Genomic DNA, 19631 nt, shown 5'->3' on the forward strand with positions numbered 1-19631 from the left:
GAAGATTGTAGATTGTTCTTTGCGGGGGAGGAAGTTAATACTGTCCAGTTTGTTAGGCGTAGTCATTTCTCTGTACATGGCTCTGCCTGTGTTTCCTGATGCCCATTTGTTGAGCCACTCCTCTTTGTGATTGTTGACTAACATTGACCTTAGGGTGAGATAGTTAACAGGTCTATCTGGTTGTTCCATAGATGAACCTGCCTTTGATAGCTTATCTGCCTTTTCATTTCCCATGATGCCAATGTGTCCAGGGATCCACTGTAATGTAATATTGATATTTAATTTTGATATCATCTGGTGGATTATCACAATTAGTGTTGTCAACTCTCTTGGGCTGTTTGAGGTGCTGCTGTTAAGTGCTTGCAGAGTAGATTGGGAGTCTGTAAAGACAACAATATCTGATGGTGGTTGCACTCCTTCATATAATTTGTTTTCCACTGTCTGGAGTGCTATGGTGATTGCCTCAATTTCGGCTTGGAAGTTTGAGCAGTAATCACCACAGGGTGCGCTTATCTCAAAGTGTTTATTTTTAGGGAAGACCAGGAAGGCACCAAGACCAGCATTGATGGTAGCTTTGAAAGCCGATCCGTCTGTATAAATATGGATAGCTGTTTTTTTATAGCTTTCGATTGTTTCAAGCGTGCCTACTTTGAGCTCCAGTGGATTTGATTCTTTTGTTAAGGTGTTATTTAGTAAATGTGTTTTGATGGTTGGTTGTTTGTAGTTTAGTCCGGGAACGCCAGGTAGATACCAATCCAACAAAACAACTAGATGGAACTATAAAAAAGCTAACTGGACAGCTTTTTCACAAGAAACAGACACAAGACTATCAAGTATAATTGAGACAGACGTCAATTCAACCTACACAACTATAGTCTCCAACATCTTACAAGCAGCAAAAAAAAAATACATCCCTCGAGGCCAAGTGTTGTACTTAATAATAACAATACCATGTTACATTCAAAGCTTTATTTCACTGAATGACAAACAACTACACACATAGTAGAGTTCACAACACGGACTACGAAATACGGTCAGTACACAGGTTAACAAGTGTAACAAACACTAAGGGGTGACAATCCAAATAAGCAAATTCACGACATTCACCCCACGTTTAAATTTTATACATATAACACAACATTAAGTAGTCAAAGCAAATACAATGATTAATAAAACATAAGCATCTAAACACATCTGCAATACTGGTTAATAGCAAACTGTTTATCAAACACATTAGTCTATTATACAGCAACTGTTTATCGAACACATCAGTCTGTTAAACCCTGTAGTTGGGTCTTGATTTTCGTTCTCTTAGGTTGTATCGGCAGTTTGGATCGGCAATATCAGTACAATCAGTATCAGTACTAACAACATTACTTGGTGACTCGATGGTAGGGGCTTCAACCGGGTCCACTTCCCCCGAAAGGGGTGGTTTGGTTGTTCGGTTAACAGGGGGGTTCAGAGAAGAGTTCTCTGTGTTGCTTTCTGTTTCGCTTTGAAGTGAGGGTGTCGCATTCCTGGGGGAACCGTCTCTCCGCACAGGGGGTCTCACATTCTCTGTGAAACAGTCTTTTTCTTTGGGCGCCAACAATCTTAAAGAAACTGTTTCTTCTCGGCCCGTAGATGTTTTGATAAGAGCGTATTGAGGGTTGCTGTTCACCAGCTCTACCTCCTCTGTTAAAGGGTCATACTTAGAGGATCTATTATTTCTTTTTAACAACACGGGGCCAGGAGATGTTAACCACGTTGGTAGGGAGGTTCCAGAAGTACTTCTGCGATAGTATCCAAAGAGTCTCTCATGTGGTGTTTTATTCGTCGCCGTACACAGAAGTGACCGAATTGAGTGCAACGCGTCTTGCAATACTAGTTCCCACTGAGACGTACTCAAGTCCTGGGAGTGTAAAGCTAAGGTTATAGCTTTCCAAAGGGTACTGTTCAGTTTCTCTATTTGACCATTTCCTCTAGGGTTGTAAGCCGTGGTCCTGCTCGTAGCAACTCCTCTTTCGTTAAGGTACTTCTGTACTTCAGCAGACATAAAGGAAGTACCTCTGTCGGTATGGACATAGGAAGGTAGCCCGAATAAGGCGAACAACTCATTTAGGCATTTAATAACAGTAGCAGATGACATATCTGGGCATGCAAAGGCAAAAGGAAACCTAGAGAATTCGTCGATCATGGTAAGCAGATATTTATTGCGTGAGTTGGAAGGGAGAGGTCCCTTAAAGTCCATGCTTATTCTTTCGAATGGCTGAGTGGCTTTGATTAATTGTCCTATTGGCGGCCTGAAGAATCGAGGTTTAAGTTCAGCACATGACTGGCACTGGTCGATCACTGTTCTGACGTCATCGGTGGAAAAAGGTAGATTTTTTGATCTCACAAAATGTAGCATTCTTGTTACACCAGGGTGACACAAACTATTGTGGAGTAATTTTAGGTCGTTACGTGACATTGCGGATAAGTAGCAGATTTCTGCTGAAAGTGTCAGCAGCAGTGTTCTGTGTACCTGGTCTGTAAACGACGTCATAGTGAAAGCAGGATAGCTCTAACCTCCACCTTTGGATCTTCTCATTCTTGATCTTGCCTTTATTTTGTCTACAATACATAAAGGACACGGATCGCTGGTCTGTGACAAGGGTAAAGGGTCTTCCAATAAGAAAGTGTTTCCACTTTCTCAAAGATTCTACTATTGCATACGCTTCTTTTTCCACTGATGAGTGCCTTCTTTCGCTTTGCGATAGTGTCCGGGAAAAGAAAGCCACAGGCCGGCCATCTTGATTAAGTGTAGCTGCTATAGCTATGTCAGACGCATCTGTCTCCACTGTTAGCGGGCGAGTGTAATCAATGGTGTACACGGCGGATTCCTCGAGCTCGTCCTTTAGGTTCTGGAATGCTTGTTTGACTTCCTCAGGGACAGGAAATCGTTTATTTCTAGCTAAGAGGCTGATTTTGTCTGAGAAGTTAGGAATCCATAGAGAATAATAAGCCAGCAGGCCCACTATTCGTTTCTGTTCTCGCAGGTTCGACGGAGCATTTAATTCCCGCAAGGCTGTGAATCTTTCAGGGTCAGGCTTGAGCTGACCTTTAGATATTTCGTATCCCAGCAGTCTGACGCTATGTGTTCCTATCTCACTTTTAGCTTCGTTGAAGGTAATGCCATACTTCTGAGCTACTTTGAAGAATCTCTGCAGGTTTCTATCATGAGATTCAGTATCATGTCCACAGATGGTCACATTGTCCACATAAGCGAATGTATTTTCTAGTTGCTCATCTTCGATTATTTTATCTATGGTTCGCTGGAAACAAGCCACTCCATTTGTAACTCCAAATGGAATTCTTCGAAACTGGTAAAGTCTACCCCCAGCCTCGAAAGCTGTATATGGCCTTTCTTCTTCTTTAATCGGGATCTGATGATAAGCATTTTTGAGGTCCAGAGTGCTGAAGACAGAAAACTGTGATATCTTCTCCGCTAATTCATCCATTCTTGGCATGGGATAGGCGTCTAGCAGCGTATATCTGTTGATCGTCTGGCTATAGTCAATAACCATACGTCTTTTGTGCCTCTCATTGGATGTTATTAGAACCTGTGCCCGCCAGGGGGACTTTGAGGGTTCTATTACTTCTTCTTTGAGTAGTCTCTGAATCTCAGCATTAATAAACTTAGAGTCCAGTAGTGAGTGTCTGCGTGACTTAGTTGCCACTGGGGTGCAGTTTGGAGATAAGTTACCAAAAAGACTAGGCGCCTCTACTTTGGCTGGTCTAAGGGTACTTACGCACAGAGGTGGTCTCTTCCCACTAAAGGGAATCTGTAGATTCTCGTGTAGGCTTATGAAATCCAAACCTAGAATAACATCTGAACACAATCCATCTAAGAGTGACAGTTTAATATTTTCATATTTTTCATCTTTGGGTTGAATGGTAGCAAAGATATGGCCTTCAGTAACTCGAGACAGGTGAGTAGAAGCCATAAATATTCTGTCCACGGAGGTTTTTATCGGCCATTTGTGATTCCTGGCAACTCGAGCTGACACGTAACTCTCACAGCTTCCAGTGTCTATCAAGGCTTTAAGTGGCACCCCATTGAGAAGAATCAAGGAGGTTGATTTGCCTAGTCCTAAAGAGTGCAATGTAGCGAGGGCAAATGCTGTAGATTTTCTTGATTTGCAAGATCTCTGAAAATGTCCCTTCTTGCCACACTGATTACATGTGGCTTCACGTGCGGGGCACTCATTACGAGGATGTCTTCCTCTGCCACAGAAGTAACACTTGATAGATATAGCGCTTACCTCTTGTTTTGTTTGAGTCGAATTAATCGAGGCTCGTAGATCAGGCAACTGGGGAGCGACAGGATCAGCAGGGTGTTCTCTTACAGCATTTGTAGTAGCCCCACTAGTGGTTTCTGACTGTGACTCGTACAATAACGAATGTTGATAGGCGTGTTCAAGTACTCTGGCTTCCTCAAATGCATCCTTTAACTTTAAATCTGTTTTCTCAAGGAGACGTTTTCTAATGCTGTTGGAGGCAATACCTGTGATGAATGCATCGCGTATGGACTCGTCACGATGTTGCTCAGCTGTCACGGCTTTGAAATTGCAATCCTTGGATAGACTGCGGAGTTTTTGAAGAAAGGCGTCAACGCTTTGACCCTGTTCTTGTCTGCACGTGGCTAACTTGTGCCTTGCGAAGACCTCGTTATTGGGTTGCACATAGATGTTGTTTAGTGACTGGATCGCTTCCTCATATGTTTCCTTGTCACTAATCATCTGGTACACCGATGGCGAAATGTAGTTAATTAGTAGTTTCTTGTTATCTACATTTTCTATAGTAACTACAGACAGAAAGTTTTTAAATGTTTCGTACCAGTGCAGCCACTTTTCTTGTGCTTGAGGTGCGGTAGGTTCCACATCGAACCTTTCAGGCCGAAGTAGTCTATCCATGTTTAGACAGATTCAGTGAAATAAATTGTTGTACTTAATAATAACAATACCATGTTACATTCAAAGCTTTATTTCACTGAATGACAAACAACTACACACATAGTAGAGTTCACAACACGGACTACGAAATACGGTCAGTACACAGGTTAACAAGTGTAACAAACACTAAGGGGTGACAATCCAAATAAGCAAATTCACGACACCAAGTTAAGAAATACAAACCTTTTTGGACCCCTGAATTAGATAAATTAGTAAAAGAAAGAAACATGGCCAGGAAGACTATAGAAAAAAATCTTACTAGAGAGAACAAGACAACGTACAACAAATTGACAGGGCTTATAAGATACAAAATTAAAACAGAAAAAAAGAAAAAGTGGACCACAACATGCGAACAACTAGATCTAAACAAGGATGGTCGAAAGGCCTGGACCCTTCTGCACCGGCTAGCAGGAAAGAAACAAATAACAAACCCCCAACCTATAAAAGGCACTGACGACATAATAACAGAAAACCTTAAAAAGGCTGAAACCTTCAATAAATATTTTGCCACATTAACAAGTCAAAGCCAAGAAAACAACTGGACCAGGCCTTCAGTAATATCTTAAAGAAAGAAGAAAAAGCTCCAACAGTCAACTGTCAGATCTTTGACACTCCCTTCACTCTACATGAGCTCAATACTGCCCTAAAAAGCCTCAAGTCAAGAAAATCCCCTGGACCCGATAAAATAACAAATGAAATGATTCGGGGACTAGGACCACAGGCCCAAAACTGTATACTTAACTTTATCAACCATACATGGAAAACTGGAGACATACCACAGGAATGGAGAACCGCAAACATAATACCCATTTTAAAGAAAAATAAACCACCTGGAGACCCAAAAAGTTATAGACCAATATCTCTAACATCCAACATTGGCAAAATGGCAGAAAAAAAAAAAAAAAAAAAAAAAATAACTACTTTGATCAGAACATCATTAATCAGTTATTTGCTAAGTTGAAAGAAGAAACAGGTAATAGAAAACGTGGTTCAAAGTTCAATGCATTAATGCCAGCACTACTTTTTAAAGAAAGAGTTTAAGTGCGGACTAATACAAAAAAACAACAACTGCGCTCTTTTTTAAGAAGACATTCAAGTTCTGACTAAATGAGTTGTCCGTATATTTGGGTTTCAGAGTAGTGAAATGTAAATATGGATGAGATTGAGTCCCTTTTGTTTTCAAAGGTTTATTAAATAATTTCTCGTTAAATGTCATAGCAAAAAGGAAGAGACAACTTTTTATTGATTATATGTCCAGTAAGTAAATAAACGCTTATGACAACCCTAATGATTTATAACTTCGAATGTTAACTAAAATCAGCTCAATTGGTTCAGGATGTTATCTTTGCTTCAAAGTTGTTTGCTCTCTGTCCTTTAAAAAAAAAAAGGTTTTGTGTAAGTTATTTTCATTGTCTATTTCAGGGCATCAACTATCCAGAGTCCCATGTCTCTAAGGAGAGGGATTGAAGATGGAGGGAAAGATTCAGTAGGTTTTAGTTTTTTTATTGAAAGAAAGGGAGGAAATTTTTCTTTAAATCATTCTGCATTTGGTGTTACAATGTAATTTGTGATGGCCAAGTGCTTGTGTGTGTGCTAGCCACAATAGGAGGGTTTTTATCTTAAACTTATTAGAGGCTTAGGATTTATACCTTGCATAGTGGATTTCTGACAAATTTTGGGGGGATTTTAATTATTATTAGTTGCTGTGCTGGCCACATGACGCCGTTATTAACTTTATATCATCTACCACTATGACAACCTATTAACTTTATATCATCTACCACTATGACATAACCTTGAAAAGCAAATAGTATAATGTATAAATGTTTTTAACTCTTTCTCACCGTAATTATTTACCACATTCTGATGGAATCAACGCTGGTATCGTCAGTTAGGAGAGAAAGAGTTAATATGATGGTAATCTTTTTAATAATAATGTTTATTATCCATGAGGAACTTTGCCTTACAATTAGTTCATTAAAAAATACATTATAACTATATAAACAAAATATCCTTTCACATGTGAAATTTTTACATCAGATAGATCTATTCTATACAGTAATTTGATTGCCAGGAGAATAATTGACAATTTAAATGTAAAATATGTACATTAATACTACTGACTTGAGAAAATGCACCTTTCATATACTGATTTTTTTTTAATTGCTTTCTTCTGTCCAGTATTTAAATTACCTGAGGAACCAGGCCAGGGCCATTATCATGTTTGCTGGAATGTTGCCCTATCGTTTGCCAGGTGACACTAACGCCAGACTGGTACAGATTGATGTTTTAATGAGCTAGTGAGCTATCACTTGTTGTTTCAAACTCAGTGTGTGTGTGTGTGTGTGTGAATGTGTGTGTGATTTCCTTCATTGTTTTGTATTTTCGAATCAAAGAAATAAAAGTTCCATTAAAAAAAATATTAATGCAATGTTTGTATTTTGTTCACATATTTATATAGTTTTCGATGCCATAGTGTGTAGTTTCTTCTGAGTCTCTCAATTTAACACAAAGTTATGTCATAACATGGTCAACATAATCCTTTTGTGTCATGATAAATATTTACTCTCCTTGAAGCAAATTCATAAAAAATGATGATTTTTTTTAGACACCTAACTAGTTAACACAAACATTATCGCAATATATTCATGACTAATAAAATTTTAACATTTACTCATTTGAAAACTGCTGTTTAGAAGTACATCAAATGCATGCATCTATGTGTAGTACAGGTGATACATTCATCTGATTCCTATAGGAGTCCTTGAGACTTTGCAGAGAAAAGTATAGGGCACACATTTTACTGAATTGAAATGACACACTTAGCTTTGATAATTTAAAGAAAGTTATATTAATAGACTCATGATGTTGAAGACTAGAATAATGCTAATTTGTGATCTAAACAAATATATTTGTTCTGTGGTTTAGTTTGTAAAATAACAAATTTTAAGGCAGTCACAACCGGCCATGTCGAGAAAAATAAATGTATATTTGTACATTTATGCAGTGTACAAAAGAAAGTCAGACAAAAATAATGTATTGTACAATTCACTGAATATTAAAGAGCTAATCAATACCAGAAAATGGAACTTCACATGGCACACCGACGGTTTTCAACCTCAGCTTAGAATAAGAATTATAATTATATAGATAAATCACAGATCCTTAAAAGTAAGGGGAAAAAACTAAAATAGGTCTGTTTATATTATTACAGGAAGTCTCTGAATATCAATATATAGTTAAGACAGATAGGTATAGTTCCATGGTATAACTTGCAAAAAGTAAAAAAAGAAAAACTCAAAATGGTTATGATAATGTACCGTAATTACGGGAAATCCCTAAATCATTTTATATAGATCAGATAGATATGCATAACTTGCAAAAAGTAAAACTCAAATGGTTACGATAATGCATCGTAATTACGGGAAGTCCCTGAACCATTTCACAAACGTTATCTTTTCCCTCCTTTAAGAACTGAGCTCTGCACGATGACTACAAGATACAGACTTAATGAGTTCTGATTTGGCACTATTCTTTATTCTCATATAGGCAAAAACTATCCTAGTGTTGTTATGGCCTCTGGTGGTATACCTGATGACACCGAGATTGACGCTCAGTTGGAGTTCACTCTTAGTGATTTGGTAATTTTTTTAAATTTCCTAAATTATATTCTGATTAAGACTAAGACTGCTTTATTGATCATTATTGAATTTTGTTTTGATTACTAGGACTCTTTTCTCATATAAAAACAACACAACAGAAACATTTATATAAATAGAACAGACACAACATATGACGAGTTTATTGAGCGACTACACACAGACATCTTGATCCTTTTCATGTTTCCTGATCAACGAGTGGAGTCGATATAATCTGACCGAGTAAGGAACGAACGATTTTGTGGTAATGCTCGGTTCTAGTCTTGATTGAAAGAAGTCACCCTCTTCGCGACGACTTGACGTAGTTTGTGATGGAGTGGGTGGCTGTTGTCTTCCAAGATTTAATAATCCGATTTTTATGAGACATTTTTGTTCAAAAAGTTCATTTAAATATGATAGTGTTGTACGTGCGATTTTTTGATGCTCTTTGTTTTGATAAAGTCATCTAAGTGGCGCAACAGTTTAGATGCAGAGTTGACTTGCCCACAAATTATTCCATAAGTTAACAGATTTTGCATAGTCGCGCAGTAAACAGTATCTTCTAGGATCTTCTTATTTAGTTTAAAGCTATTAAGTTTGTATAGGAATAATAGCCTCTGGGCTTTTTTTTTTTTTTTTTTTTTTTTTTTTTTTTGGTTCTTTCTGAAATCAATAATAAGTTCTTTAGTTTTTGTGATATTCAGTTCTAGAAAGTTGTCAGTGCGCCAGTTTGTAAACTCTTCTATCTCCTGAAATAAGACCAACTATGGCAGTATCATCAGCGAACTTAGTGAGTTTATATTTTATAGATGCTTCTGTCTTTTGATTGAATTTCATTCTGATATTCTTTCTGAAAATATTGAAACCTGCCTTTTTACTGCCTGGGTGGACCACTTCGGGGGGGGGGGGGGGGTGACTTTGTAACCTTGTTTCTGTTTTTTCCCCTTCAATTAGGCCTAATGCTTTTTTTCAATGCATTTTTAGCATTTCGTTGCTAGCCTTATACTTTGTTTTCTTTTCAATAATAAAGTGTTGGATTTTTTTGGTCATCCAGGGCTTATTGTTTCCATAGACTTGTATTGTTTTTGTTGGAATTGTAAACTCCTAGCAGAATAATAGATACGCCTACGAGTTTCTGTTAGTTCGTTTATGTCTGGGCAGTTCTCAATAAAAGTTTTCCCAGTTAGTTTTCTCAATGCATCCTCATAGTTTTTCCCCAGTCTCTTCGGATCACATCTTGACCGTTTTTATTACTCTCTTTTGTTGTTTGTAAAGAAGCAGGTTTGTAATTATGTAGAAATTAAGAAAGATTATCACCCAGTAGATAAAGTAGATAGCATGACATGATTAACGACAGGGCAGACTGGGCTGCCGACCAGGGCCTCCTTTATTACTTAAATTAGAGATGGGAATCGAACCCAACTTTTAAAGTTCGGGTTTGGTTCGGTCAGATTTAAGTTCGATGACAAGTATAGTTCGGGTTCGGTTCAGTCAGGTCTAAAGTTCGGATTCGGCTCGTTTCGAAGTTGTGAAATTATGTAAGCTAATAGCAAAATTAAGTTATAAGGTTTAATGCAATTTGTTAGCTAAAACACATCTGAATGTATGCATAAAACAAATACTTAGCAACATATTAGCTATTGCAACAGTAAATGTGATGAATAATGATAAGACATTATAGACATATAATGGTACCTAAAATAGCCTAATGTCAGTTAAACAATCAGGGTTGCATGTTGAAGTTGAGAAATGTCAGCATTTGTAATGTTTCTGGGTTAAGCCTAGCCCTGCGATCACTCATTGTCACTCCACACACTGAAAATACTCTTTCACTGGCAGTACTTGTAGCAGGAATAGCCAACAACTTTTTAGCGATCGATACCATCGTTGGAAGCTTATGTTCATAATCATTCTCTTTCCAAAATTCCAATGTGTTGCAGTCAGTCACGGGCAGTGCCAAGTATTTTTCAAGTTCATGTCTTGTGTCATTACTATCAGCATTAGCTAATGGAGTCACTGCTGTCTTAAATTCTGCCACTAAATCAAACGATTCAGGGTCAACTTTACTCTTTTTGCTAAGAGGCCGTTGATCCGAATGGCTGCATTCGTCAAAAGTGTCTATATATGCACCGTCTGGGTGCTTTGATTCCACCTGGTGTGTTGAAGAAGACTTAAACTTGGCGACCATTTTACGCATGTCCGAATAAACAATTTCACGATCTTCTGCATTCACAAAAGTCAAGTATTTATAAGATGGCACAATAATAGTTGAAAGTTGGTGCAGTGGGTGAATAATATATTTTTCATCTAAGCTGGACAGAAAAGCTGCCTTCAAATCACGCACACTGTCACTGTCTGAAGTTGAACCATGATCTTACAGACTGACCGATAGTGAAATAGCATTGGCCATACATCAGGGGATGTCGGCACATTGTCATGAGATAGTTGCACTGTAGCCTTGTGAAATGGATGCACAAATTCAACGACATCACTTAACAATTTTTCATTTACATTGTTTATTTGCTCAAGTTTGTCAAACTGCCTTGCATCAGCAAGAATGGACTTGACATGATTTAATTGACATGACAACGATTGCAGAAGAAAAAACTGACCATTCCAACGAGTAGGAAAATCCTGTTTAAGAGTTTGTTCTAGTTCCTGTTTTTTCCCACTGTGCTTAAAGTAGCCCACCACTACTTTTGATGTTTTAATCATATCGTGAACTACATCAGCACCAGGTGATTTCAGAACCTTTTCAACAACTAAGTTCAGATTATGACCTGCACAACTAGTTCTAACATCGTTACGATAAGCGGACTTCATATAGCTTCCATTATCAATAACAAATACAAAATTGACTTCCTTTTTAAAGACTCAGGAAAATGGTTTTTAAGAATTTCAATTGTCTTTGCTTTTACTGCTACACCAGTCTTGGACTCAGTAAACTCAAATAGTCCAATACATTTGTTTGTAATGCAATAATTATTGTCAATGTAATGGACTGTAAAAGCCTGAAAAGAATGTTTTTAAATGTCATCGGTCCAGTGATCAGTTGTGATTGCGACATGTGCAACCAAAGCAAGTTCGTTTTTTTTTTGCTTTTGGACATATTCGTTATAAAATCTTGGCAAGAGTGACTTGGACAGCGTTGTTCGATCATATATGATATCGTCAAATGACACCGATCCATACTTTGACCAAATGTCAATGATTGCTTGAGCAAAGGGACGAAAGCCATCATCATGCAGCCATGAGAAGGGTTGGATGTCCTTAGCAATTATGTACATACCTGCACAATGTGCTTTTTCACGACCATGTTTTGGAACCTGTCAATTATAAATATTAAATGGTATGTAGGCTACAGAATACATCATGTTTTATTTTTTTCGGCTTATACTACAAAAAAATGTGTACCGTTATTAAAAACAAGTCGTCTTTTGATATCAAAGGAAGCAATTAGTAAGTTATAAAGTAACTAGAATTATTTACTAACCTCTGACTTTTAGGTAAAAAGCTTGTCATTTTAAATTGTCCAGGGTCTACATTGATCGCTTTGGTGTGTGGTGCATTATGTCTTTGCAGAGTTGTAGTATGGCCAATAGGTACTGACATTCTGACAACCATATTCCACATTGCTTACACTCAGGAAACTCTGTGATAATCTTTTGAAAGACATTACACAACATGATCATGTACAGTTATATAAGTTAAATAGAATATATTTATTTGTCGATTAAAATGTTATTACTGTCTATTGACTCTATTTAGCATATTTATGACATTGTTTGCAATTTATATTGCTGGTGAGATGTCTTTGATTAATGATTAATTAATTATTTATAAAAAAAATTGTGAGCAATCAACATAGGCCTACCTCATTCCCAACTTCAACACAACAGAAGCATGTCCAGCATTCACTCTTTGTCCATGAGACAGGTACTAACCGAGATGCTCTGTCTTTTATCAATTTCTCCAAATCCTTTTTGGTCCATTTCTTATCCAATTTACATTTACTCATTTTTAATGGAGATAGAATTGAAGATGCGGCAGGTTTTCGCTTAAGTCGCCAAGGGGTTTAATTCCGGGAGGGACTCGGAGCTAAGCGTATTTTAACCTTTTTCTCTTAGAAGAGAGAATTTTTTAAAAAGGCTAATATTGAAGTGTTTTATTTCAGAACGCACAACTCATCCTAATAAAAAAAAGTCGAGGGCCATATTAAATCTAATAATAAAGAGGCAGCCATAGCCAATATATATAGTATTATCATATAGGCCTACGTACTCAATTTTTCAAGGTTGCTCATGTGAAACCTGTTACAGTAACAAAACTCCTCGAGATCTTGAATTTTTCTTATGGAAATGCAAGTTTTGCTGATCAATGCATAGTTTTAGCATAGCATAGCATATATATATATATATATATATATATATATATATATATATATATATATATATATATATATATATATATATATATATATATATATATATATATATATATATATATATATATATATAAAGGCCTAGTGGTAAAGGAAAGTCGAAATATAAATAAATAAATATATAAAAATAAGTCTTCAATGAATCAGGGAGCGAGGCATTCGAACAGTCGGAAGAAAATGCATGCATGCGAAGTTTCATACGTAACCTGCTTTGCCAAATAATATGAAGAGGATCTATATAGATCTACTTTGGGTATTTAACTAGAAGTAGAACCAATTAATGCTATAATATGCTTAAGACAGAAACTGATGACGAGACTAATTTGAGAGTAGACACAAAATAAAGTTTTTTTAAATAGAATTATTTATGTTTATTAATCAAGCAGTTGTTCACATTTCTTATTATGACTATATATTATAACATGACTTCAAACTGGGCCACTGCATTGAGATATTAAGGCTTCATGTGACAACCTCAGCAGTGGAGCCCCTTAAATTTACCTTGTACGCAATTAAGGAAATCACATATTTCACTCTATTTAATTAGCCTGATTGCACAGAGGGATTCTAATAAAACTCTTATTCAATTTAGGCAATTATTAACAATTTAACTTTTATGTAGACTCTCTATGTATATTATTTTGTATAGTGCATTAATTATGTTCGCTTCTGTAGGGAAGTGGCTCAATAAATCAGAACATGTCTAGAATTAGTGTTGATGACGGAACAATGGCTATTGATACTGGCGAGAGGTTTGTATAATATTTTGTCATTTTAACAAATTGTTAAAATTTTAAAGTAATTTCTAGGCCATCTAATCTATTAGGCATAGTGCTGACATATTTCACTCTATTTAATTAGCCTGATTGCACAGAGGGATTCTAATAAACATATAGAGAATCATCCATAAAATAGGCATATATGTAAATGTAACATATTACTCACAGGTCACTTATTCTAGGCTGAAAAGCAATAACGTAGACAGCTCGAAGTTTACGTACCTTGAGCCTTGACTAGATCGATCTAAGCCTATATGTGCTCCAAATTTTAAGTAGCAATAGCAGACCTGTCAACCTTGGAATTTGGATGACAAAACTTAATATTTACTTTGAGAGAGAGAGAGAGAGAGAGAGAGAGAGCTAATGTTAATCATATAATTTACATTTTATTTTAAGATACTGGTAACTTTCATTTCAAAATAATTCTCACACCTAATTTTCTACAAGATTTCATTCTAATGATTTTATCTGTTTGATCCTGGCAAAGTGACTTAAATGCCAATATTTAATGCTTATTTCTTTTTACTTTTGTATCTGACCTCAGGTTTCAAGAGGAGTTTGTTGTGCAAGACCTATATACAATTTTAGGAAAAGGTTTCCAAACAATAGTGTTTGAGGCAACAAAGAAAATGGAAAATAAAAAATTTGCTATTAAAAGAATACTAAAGTAATGTGTTGTCTTAGTATTTTATCATAACTATCAATTATAAAATTTATTTCATTTCAATAATAACAAAAATTTACTGCATCATAGTCCAGCAGTTAAACATTTCAATTTACCCAGCATTAAACTTTTTAATCACTGCCCCTCCCCCATTACCTTTATTGAAAAGGTATTTAATACATTAACAATTTTCATTTTGCTATTCCCATTAATGTATTTTATCTTTCAAAACAAATTTTAGAAATTCTATTAAGGATGAACATAAGCGAGAGGTGCTGAGTTTGGCTACACTAGATCATGCTGGAATTGTCAGATACTTCAATGCCTGGATAGAACCAGAATTAAATGGGCAGAAACAGTGCCTTTATATTCAACTAGAATTATGCAGCTTCACACTTGGAGATTGGCTTTTAACAAACAGTAACAGGACAAAAGAAACTGTGGAAGATTATTTTAAACAAATTGTTGAGGCCCTTCACTATATTCACACTAAAAACATTCTTCATAGAGATTTGAAAGTAAGTTTATAGTTTTTATTACATTATTAAGGGAGATGACTTTAACAATGATACATAAGTTGTGTTTGGCTAATCAGAAATTTCAATATGAATTTATCGTTGATTTTATATAGCCTTGCATGCCCATCAGCTCTAGACTAATAATTTAATTTGTCATTAGGTTTACAAACTTAATCAGCTTAGATTAGAATAGATTTTTTAAAATCACAGTAGAAGTAAAAGCATTTGATGTGGTGCTTGAAATGTGTCTTTATTGTGGTTTTCTTTTTAAATTTTTTTTCTCTTTGAAATAATACAGTTCTTTTTTTAAATTGATGATGCTTTCAATAGTTACTAATTGAAATAGAATTATTCAACCTAGTTCTGTGGCATTTTATCGCTCAAGAAAGGATATTTTCCCTTCTCATGTGGCTAAAAAGGTCAATCCTCAAATGATACATAACTGCACAGATTGAGCATCTGTGATCACCAAACTAGCAGCATTTTCATCCTTCTTTCTGCTTATTGTGTGTGTCACCTGCAATCCAGGACCCTTTCTTTATGCTTTCTTTCCATGTAGATCTATCCAGTGCCTCTTTCATGCATATGTTTTCCTTAAAAGTAGGTGACCTGCAGCTCTCAAACCTTTTATTAGACCACCTAACAGAACATCTTGTTGCAGAATCAATAATAATAGTTGTATTATAAACATAGTGGAGCTCCCTGATTATACATTTCTTTGATTTTTGCTCTCAATCTGGATACATTGAAGAGTTTTTCAGAGAATCTTGTATGAAGAAATACACCTTCATTGATTCATTATTTTTTTAAATACTTTAAATGAAAACTGCTCTTTATTCTATTTTACAGAATGTTGCAAATGTTATTAAAAAGGCAATGAACTAAATAGTTTTTTTTGTTTCTTTTTAAATAAAAAAAGCCATCAAACATATTTATTGGTGTCGAAGGTAATGTCAAAATCGGTGACTTTGGTCTAGCGAAAATTCTTAGTGAACAAGAATACAACTTTGAAAATACAGTTGGTGCCTCTAGTCATGTAGAACACTCACAAATGAAAGGAACACCTGATTATATGAGCCCTGAACAGGTTGGTATAAATAAATACATATATATTTTTATTTTTTTCTCTCAATATTCTTACTTATAAACCCAGTAAATCACCAACATTTTGATGGAGGATTTAGTTTCATAGCTCTGGTTGAAATGAATTTTAAACAATGCATAATACATTCATATTACATATATAAAGACAGCACTAAGGACCTGATGGACTGGTCAGTGCTGTCCCTTATTTTTTGTATACATAATTCACCATTTCCTCTAATTAAAATTTTAGTTCCTAGTCCTGTATAGGCCCCCATATATATAAGGGGTCTTGGGGATGAATTTCAGTGAAGGCTGTGATTTTAAATTTATGGATTTTTAGGGCGCCCCTGAGTCCACCCGACTCTAATGGGTACCCGACTTTAGTTGGGGAAATTTAAGTCGGTTGGTCATTATGCTGGCCACATGACATCTTGCTCGTTAACCGTTGGCCAAAGATACAGATGATATTAACATAATCTGCCCCATAGATTGCAAGGTCTGAAAGGGGAACTTTACTTTTAGAGAGCTAGCTGAAGGATCTTTTGAAATTTGAAACAATCTTTCCTGTCAGTTGTTCTGACCAAATTACCTTTGAAAGATAGACCAACCCAGTAGTAAATACCAGCAATGAAACATTATTTTGCAATCTTTTCAGTCTTACGTAGAATTAGAAATTTTGGTCATCATAGGAAAAGAAATGTTCAAATTTCAACACATCTTATCAATTACAGACTTACCTTGAAAAAAAAATACTTCCAACATATATCTTGATGTTAACCTAGTGGTTCATGTCAATTAAACTTAAATAGTATTAAGCCACTTATTTTCCACCTGATTTTGGCAACTCAAACTGTAATTAAACTGGAAATATCAATGTGCTGTTTCTATATAAATCCATCCCATCTGACTCCATCTTAACTGCCATAATCTTTATGACAAGCTGGTTGTAGCATTTATTCATCCTTTAACATCAAGTCATCCAAAAAAAATTTTTTTTTCATTATAAATGTTTTTATTTTTTTTTGCTTAATTAATTTTTGTTTTAACCTTTAGATAAACAGACAAACTTATGATACAAAGTCAGACATTTTTTCTTTGGGACTTATCTTTCTGGAAATGTGCGTTGTAATCAGTCCAGAAAAAAAGAAACAAATATTCACTGAGGCAAGGGAAGGGAAGTTTCCAGAACAAACTTTATTCAAGACAAAAGTGGTAAAATGTTTCATCCTCCTTTGTGTATTTTTCAATTAATTGCATTTTATAAAAGATTCTATTCTATTTCACATACCTTGCATGATGAGAGAGGCTCTCGTTTCAATCTTACAAAAGTTAAATGCTTTAAAACTATACAAAATACTTCTGTGGTCAATGCTGATTGAAATTCCTTGTCTAGCATCACAATAGTTAAAACCTTCTTCACATCAAGTGTAGGGAAATGATACTTTAACATGTTCTCTTAGTCTTGACTCACAAATAGTCACTATCACTGCAGGTATTCAGATAAAAGCTGACATAGATTTGTCCTTTGTTAAATAACATCTTCCAATATAAGAAATGTTGATTCTATACATTCCCATAAAGACATTTGTTCATCATCTATCTTCATAGTTAAATACAATCTGATCTTATCATTGTATGCTGAAATGTTTGATAACAAGAATGGACTTAAGTTGTTTCTAACGTGTCTTTTTAAATTTGTGTCTTTGTTAGGGAACCCAAAACAGAGCATTCCATTTATGCATACGGAGAAATTTTATTGTGATTTTATGTTTGAAAAAAAAAAATGCTAAAATTTAAAAAAATAATTCTGAATGTAAGAAGGCTCTAAGATAAACTACGGTTTTGATTCTATTCAAATCTTATATTTCTACACCAATTTAGTTTAAAGATCTTCTAAATCATATGATATCACATGATCCTGAACAACGCTTCACAGCTTCAGAGATATTAAAGCATGAGATTTTCAATAAAACAAGAACTAGTATAGCAAAGCGGAATAGTAAGTTTTGTGAATCATAATTTCCTAAAAAAGTATTTATTAATAATTTATTGCAACAATTTTATTTTTAATTAATACCCGGTATAATTTCTTTGCTAACGTAATTGTTTGCTAACAAATATAAAATATGTTCAGTCAAATATTTGTAATCATATGTTTTAATGCATATCTTGCATTATGCATAGGATAAAAATAAACTTTTTATTTCTACTAGTGAACATCAATATTAATAATGTGAATGGCAGTAATGTGATGATTGGAAATAACAATGTTATGAATATAAGTAAGACAAGTGACATTCAGCATAAGAAAGCAAATATTCTTTCAACTAAACCAATTACAGGTAAATGAATTCAAATTTATAATGGTATTGATTGTTAAACATTAACTAGCTATTCAATTATTCTATTATATATATATACATCAGCAGACAAAAAAAATGATTATAACCTAAATCTGTAATAGAGTATACATTAAGATTTTTTAAAGTTTTATTTTGCCAACAAATATGAATCTTTATAACCTTTCCATTGAAAAAATTAGTTTACACTAGTCCAACTAAAAGTGTGCACAAACTTCTCTTATAAACCTAATGATATAAAGATCACCTGGTTCAGTGGTCTTTAAGTATAGCAAGGCTGTTGAAGCCCTTAACTGATTCAACTTTCCACAATATAATGTCAGGTACTGGGCCCAAGGACAATATTACAACTCAGAATCAAAATCCCAGTTTTATATGAGAGTAGGAGCTGAGACTTTCCTAAAGCTAACAAGGAATAACTTTCAACTTTTTCAAGTGATAATTTGTTTTCTTTGATTTTGAACTAATTAGCGTAAGATTTAATTTACTTTTTCTTATATTAATTTCAATTATATCTTTGAATTTAAAAATTATTTTATTACTATATTATCAGTCTCAAAGCAAGAGCCAACCAGAGATCAATTGTTAGATTTAAAAGATGAGGTTGGACGTGACTGGAAAGATTTGGGTCGCCGTTTAGACTTCAAAGATGCTGTTTTAGACCAAATGCAAGAGGACTATCCTAATAACACTGGAGAACTTGTGTATCAAATATTAAAAAGATGGATTCAAAGAGATGCAGAGAATGCCACTAAAGCTAAACTGGCCAACATTTTCATTAAATTAAACCGTGGAGATTTGGCAGATATATTAGCAGACAATTAGATTTCCTTGCAAAATGTTCTGTACAAAAATTATTGTATTTATATAAATTGAAGTGTGATATGAATTGATCTTTAAAATAAAATATTCATTCTAACAAGAAAAAACATGCATTGCACTTCTATAATTGTCAAGGTTTGTTTTATGAAATGCCTGGAAACAAATAAATCTGAACTTTTACTGATAGATCTACATCTACATAAACATGAATAATGTAACAAAAATTATTTTAAGAGTTGTTAAAAATTGATTACAGTAACAGACTTTTTCTACCAAAGCATTTTGTGAAAGTTAGTAATAGAAATCCTGGCAGACGTAACAATTCCTACTGATACATTGTAGTTCTTATG

General features: G+C 34.9%; 2 protein-coding genes and 1 pseudogene across 12 annotated transcripts in view; 2 read left to right on the plus strand and 1 right to left on the minus strand.

Moving 5' to 3' along the window:
- LOC106077918 (nuclear pore complex protein Nup93-like) overlaps nt 1-7405 on the plus strand; it is a 29988-nt gene extending 22583 nt beyond the window's left edge. For all 9 annotated transcript variants that reach the window (XM_056034507.1, XM_056034500.1, XM_056034502.1 and 6 more), the window contains exons 22-23: nt 6396-6459; nt 7155-7405. In XM_056034507.1, coding sequence (XP_055890482.1) covers nt 6396-6459; nt 7155-7274 — 184 coding nt within the window. In that variant the 3' untranslated portion in view covers nt 7275-7405. The remainder of the gene's footprint in view (nt 1-6395; nt 6460-7154) is intronic.
- Nucleotides 955-5139, minus strand: LOC129927179 (uncharacterized; annotated as a pseudogene).
- Nucleotides 7406-8386: 981 nt separating the features above from the next.
- On the plus strand, nt 8387-19388 carry LOC106077919 (eukaryotic translation initiation factor 2-alpha kinase-like). Of its 3 annotated transcripts, XR_008778778.1 has the most exons (10): nt 8387-8614; nt 13728-13804; nt 14376-14498; nt 14737-15013; nt 15933-16100; nt 17153-17311; nt 17981-18098; nt 18313-18441; nt 18783-18894; nt 19013-19153. XR_008778778.1 is itself a non-coding variant. In XM_013238622.2 (9 exons), exons 1-9 carry the CDS (start codon nt 8546-8548, stop codon nt 19282-19284), a joined length of 1392 nt encoding a protein of 463 aa, XP_013094076.2. In that variant the 5' UTR covers nt 8388-8545; the 3' UTR covers nt 19285-19388. The 3 variants fall into 3 exon arrangements, 2 of the variants coding, with proteins under 2 accessions (XP_013094076.2, XP_055890484.1); XM_013238622.2 differs by lacking the exon at nt 18783-18894 and having other exon boundaries at nt 8388-8614; nt 19013-19388; XM_056034509.1 differs by lacking the exons at nt 8387-8614; nt 18783-18894 and adding an exon at nt 9363-9401 and having other exon boundaries at nt 19013-19388.
- Nucleotides 19389-19631: the final 243 nt, after the last annotated feature.

Source organism: Biomphalaria glabrata, chromosome 7 (assembly GCF_947242115.1).
Source record: "Biomphalaria glabrata chromosome 7, xgBioGlab47.1, whole genome shotgun sequence".
NCBI classification, from domain to species: domain Eukaryota; kingdom Metazoa; phylum Mollusca; class Gastropoda; family Planorbidae; genus Biomphalaria; species Biomphalaria glabrata.

What these genes read in the sequence shown, in the direction of transcription:
- LOC106077919 (XM_013238622.2), top strand. Translation starts at nt 8,546, where the DNA reads ATGGCCTCTGGTGGTATACCTGATGACACCGAGATTGACGCTCAGTTG. An exon ending in ATTATATGAGCCCTGAACAG is followed by an intron (nt 16,101 to 17,152) that starts GTTGGTATAAAT and finishes TTTAACCTTTAG; the next exon opens with ATAAACAGACAAACTTATGA. An exon ending in TTCAACTAAACCAATTACAG is followed by an intron (nt 18,442 to 19,012) that starts GTAAATGAATTC and finishes CTATATTATCAG; the next exon opens with TCTCAAAGCAAGAGCCAACC.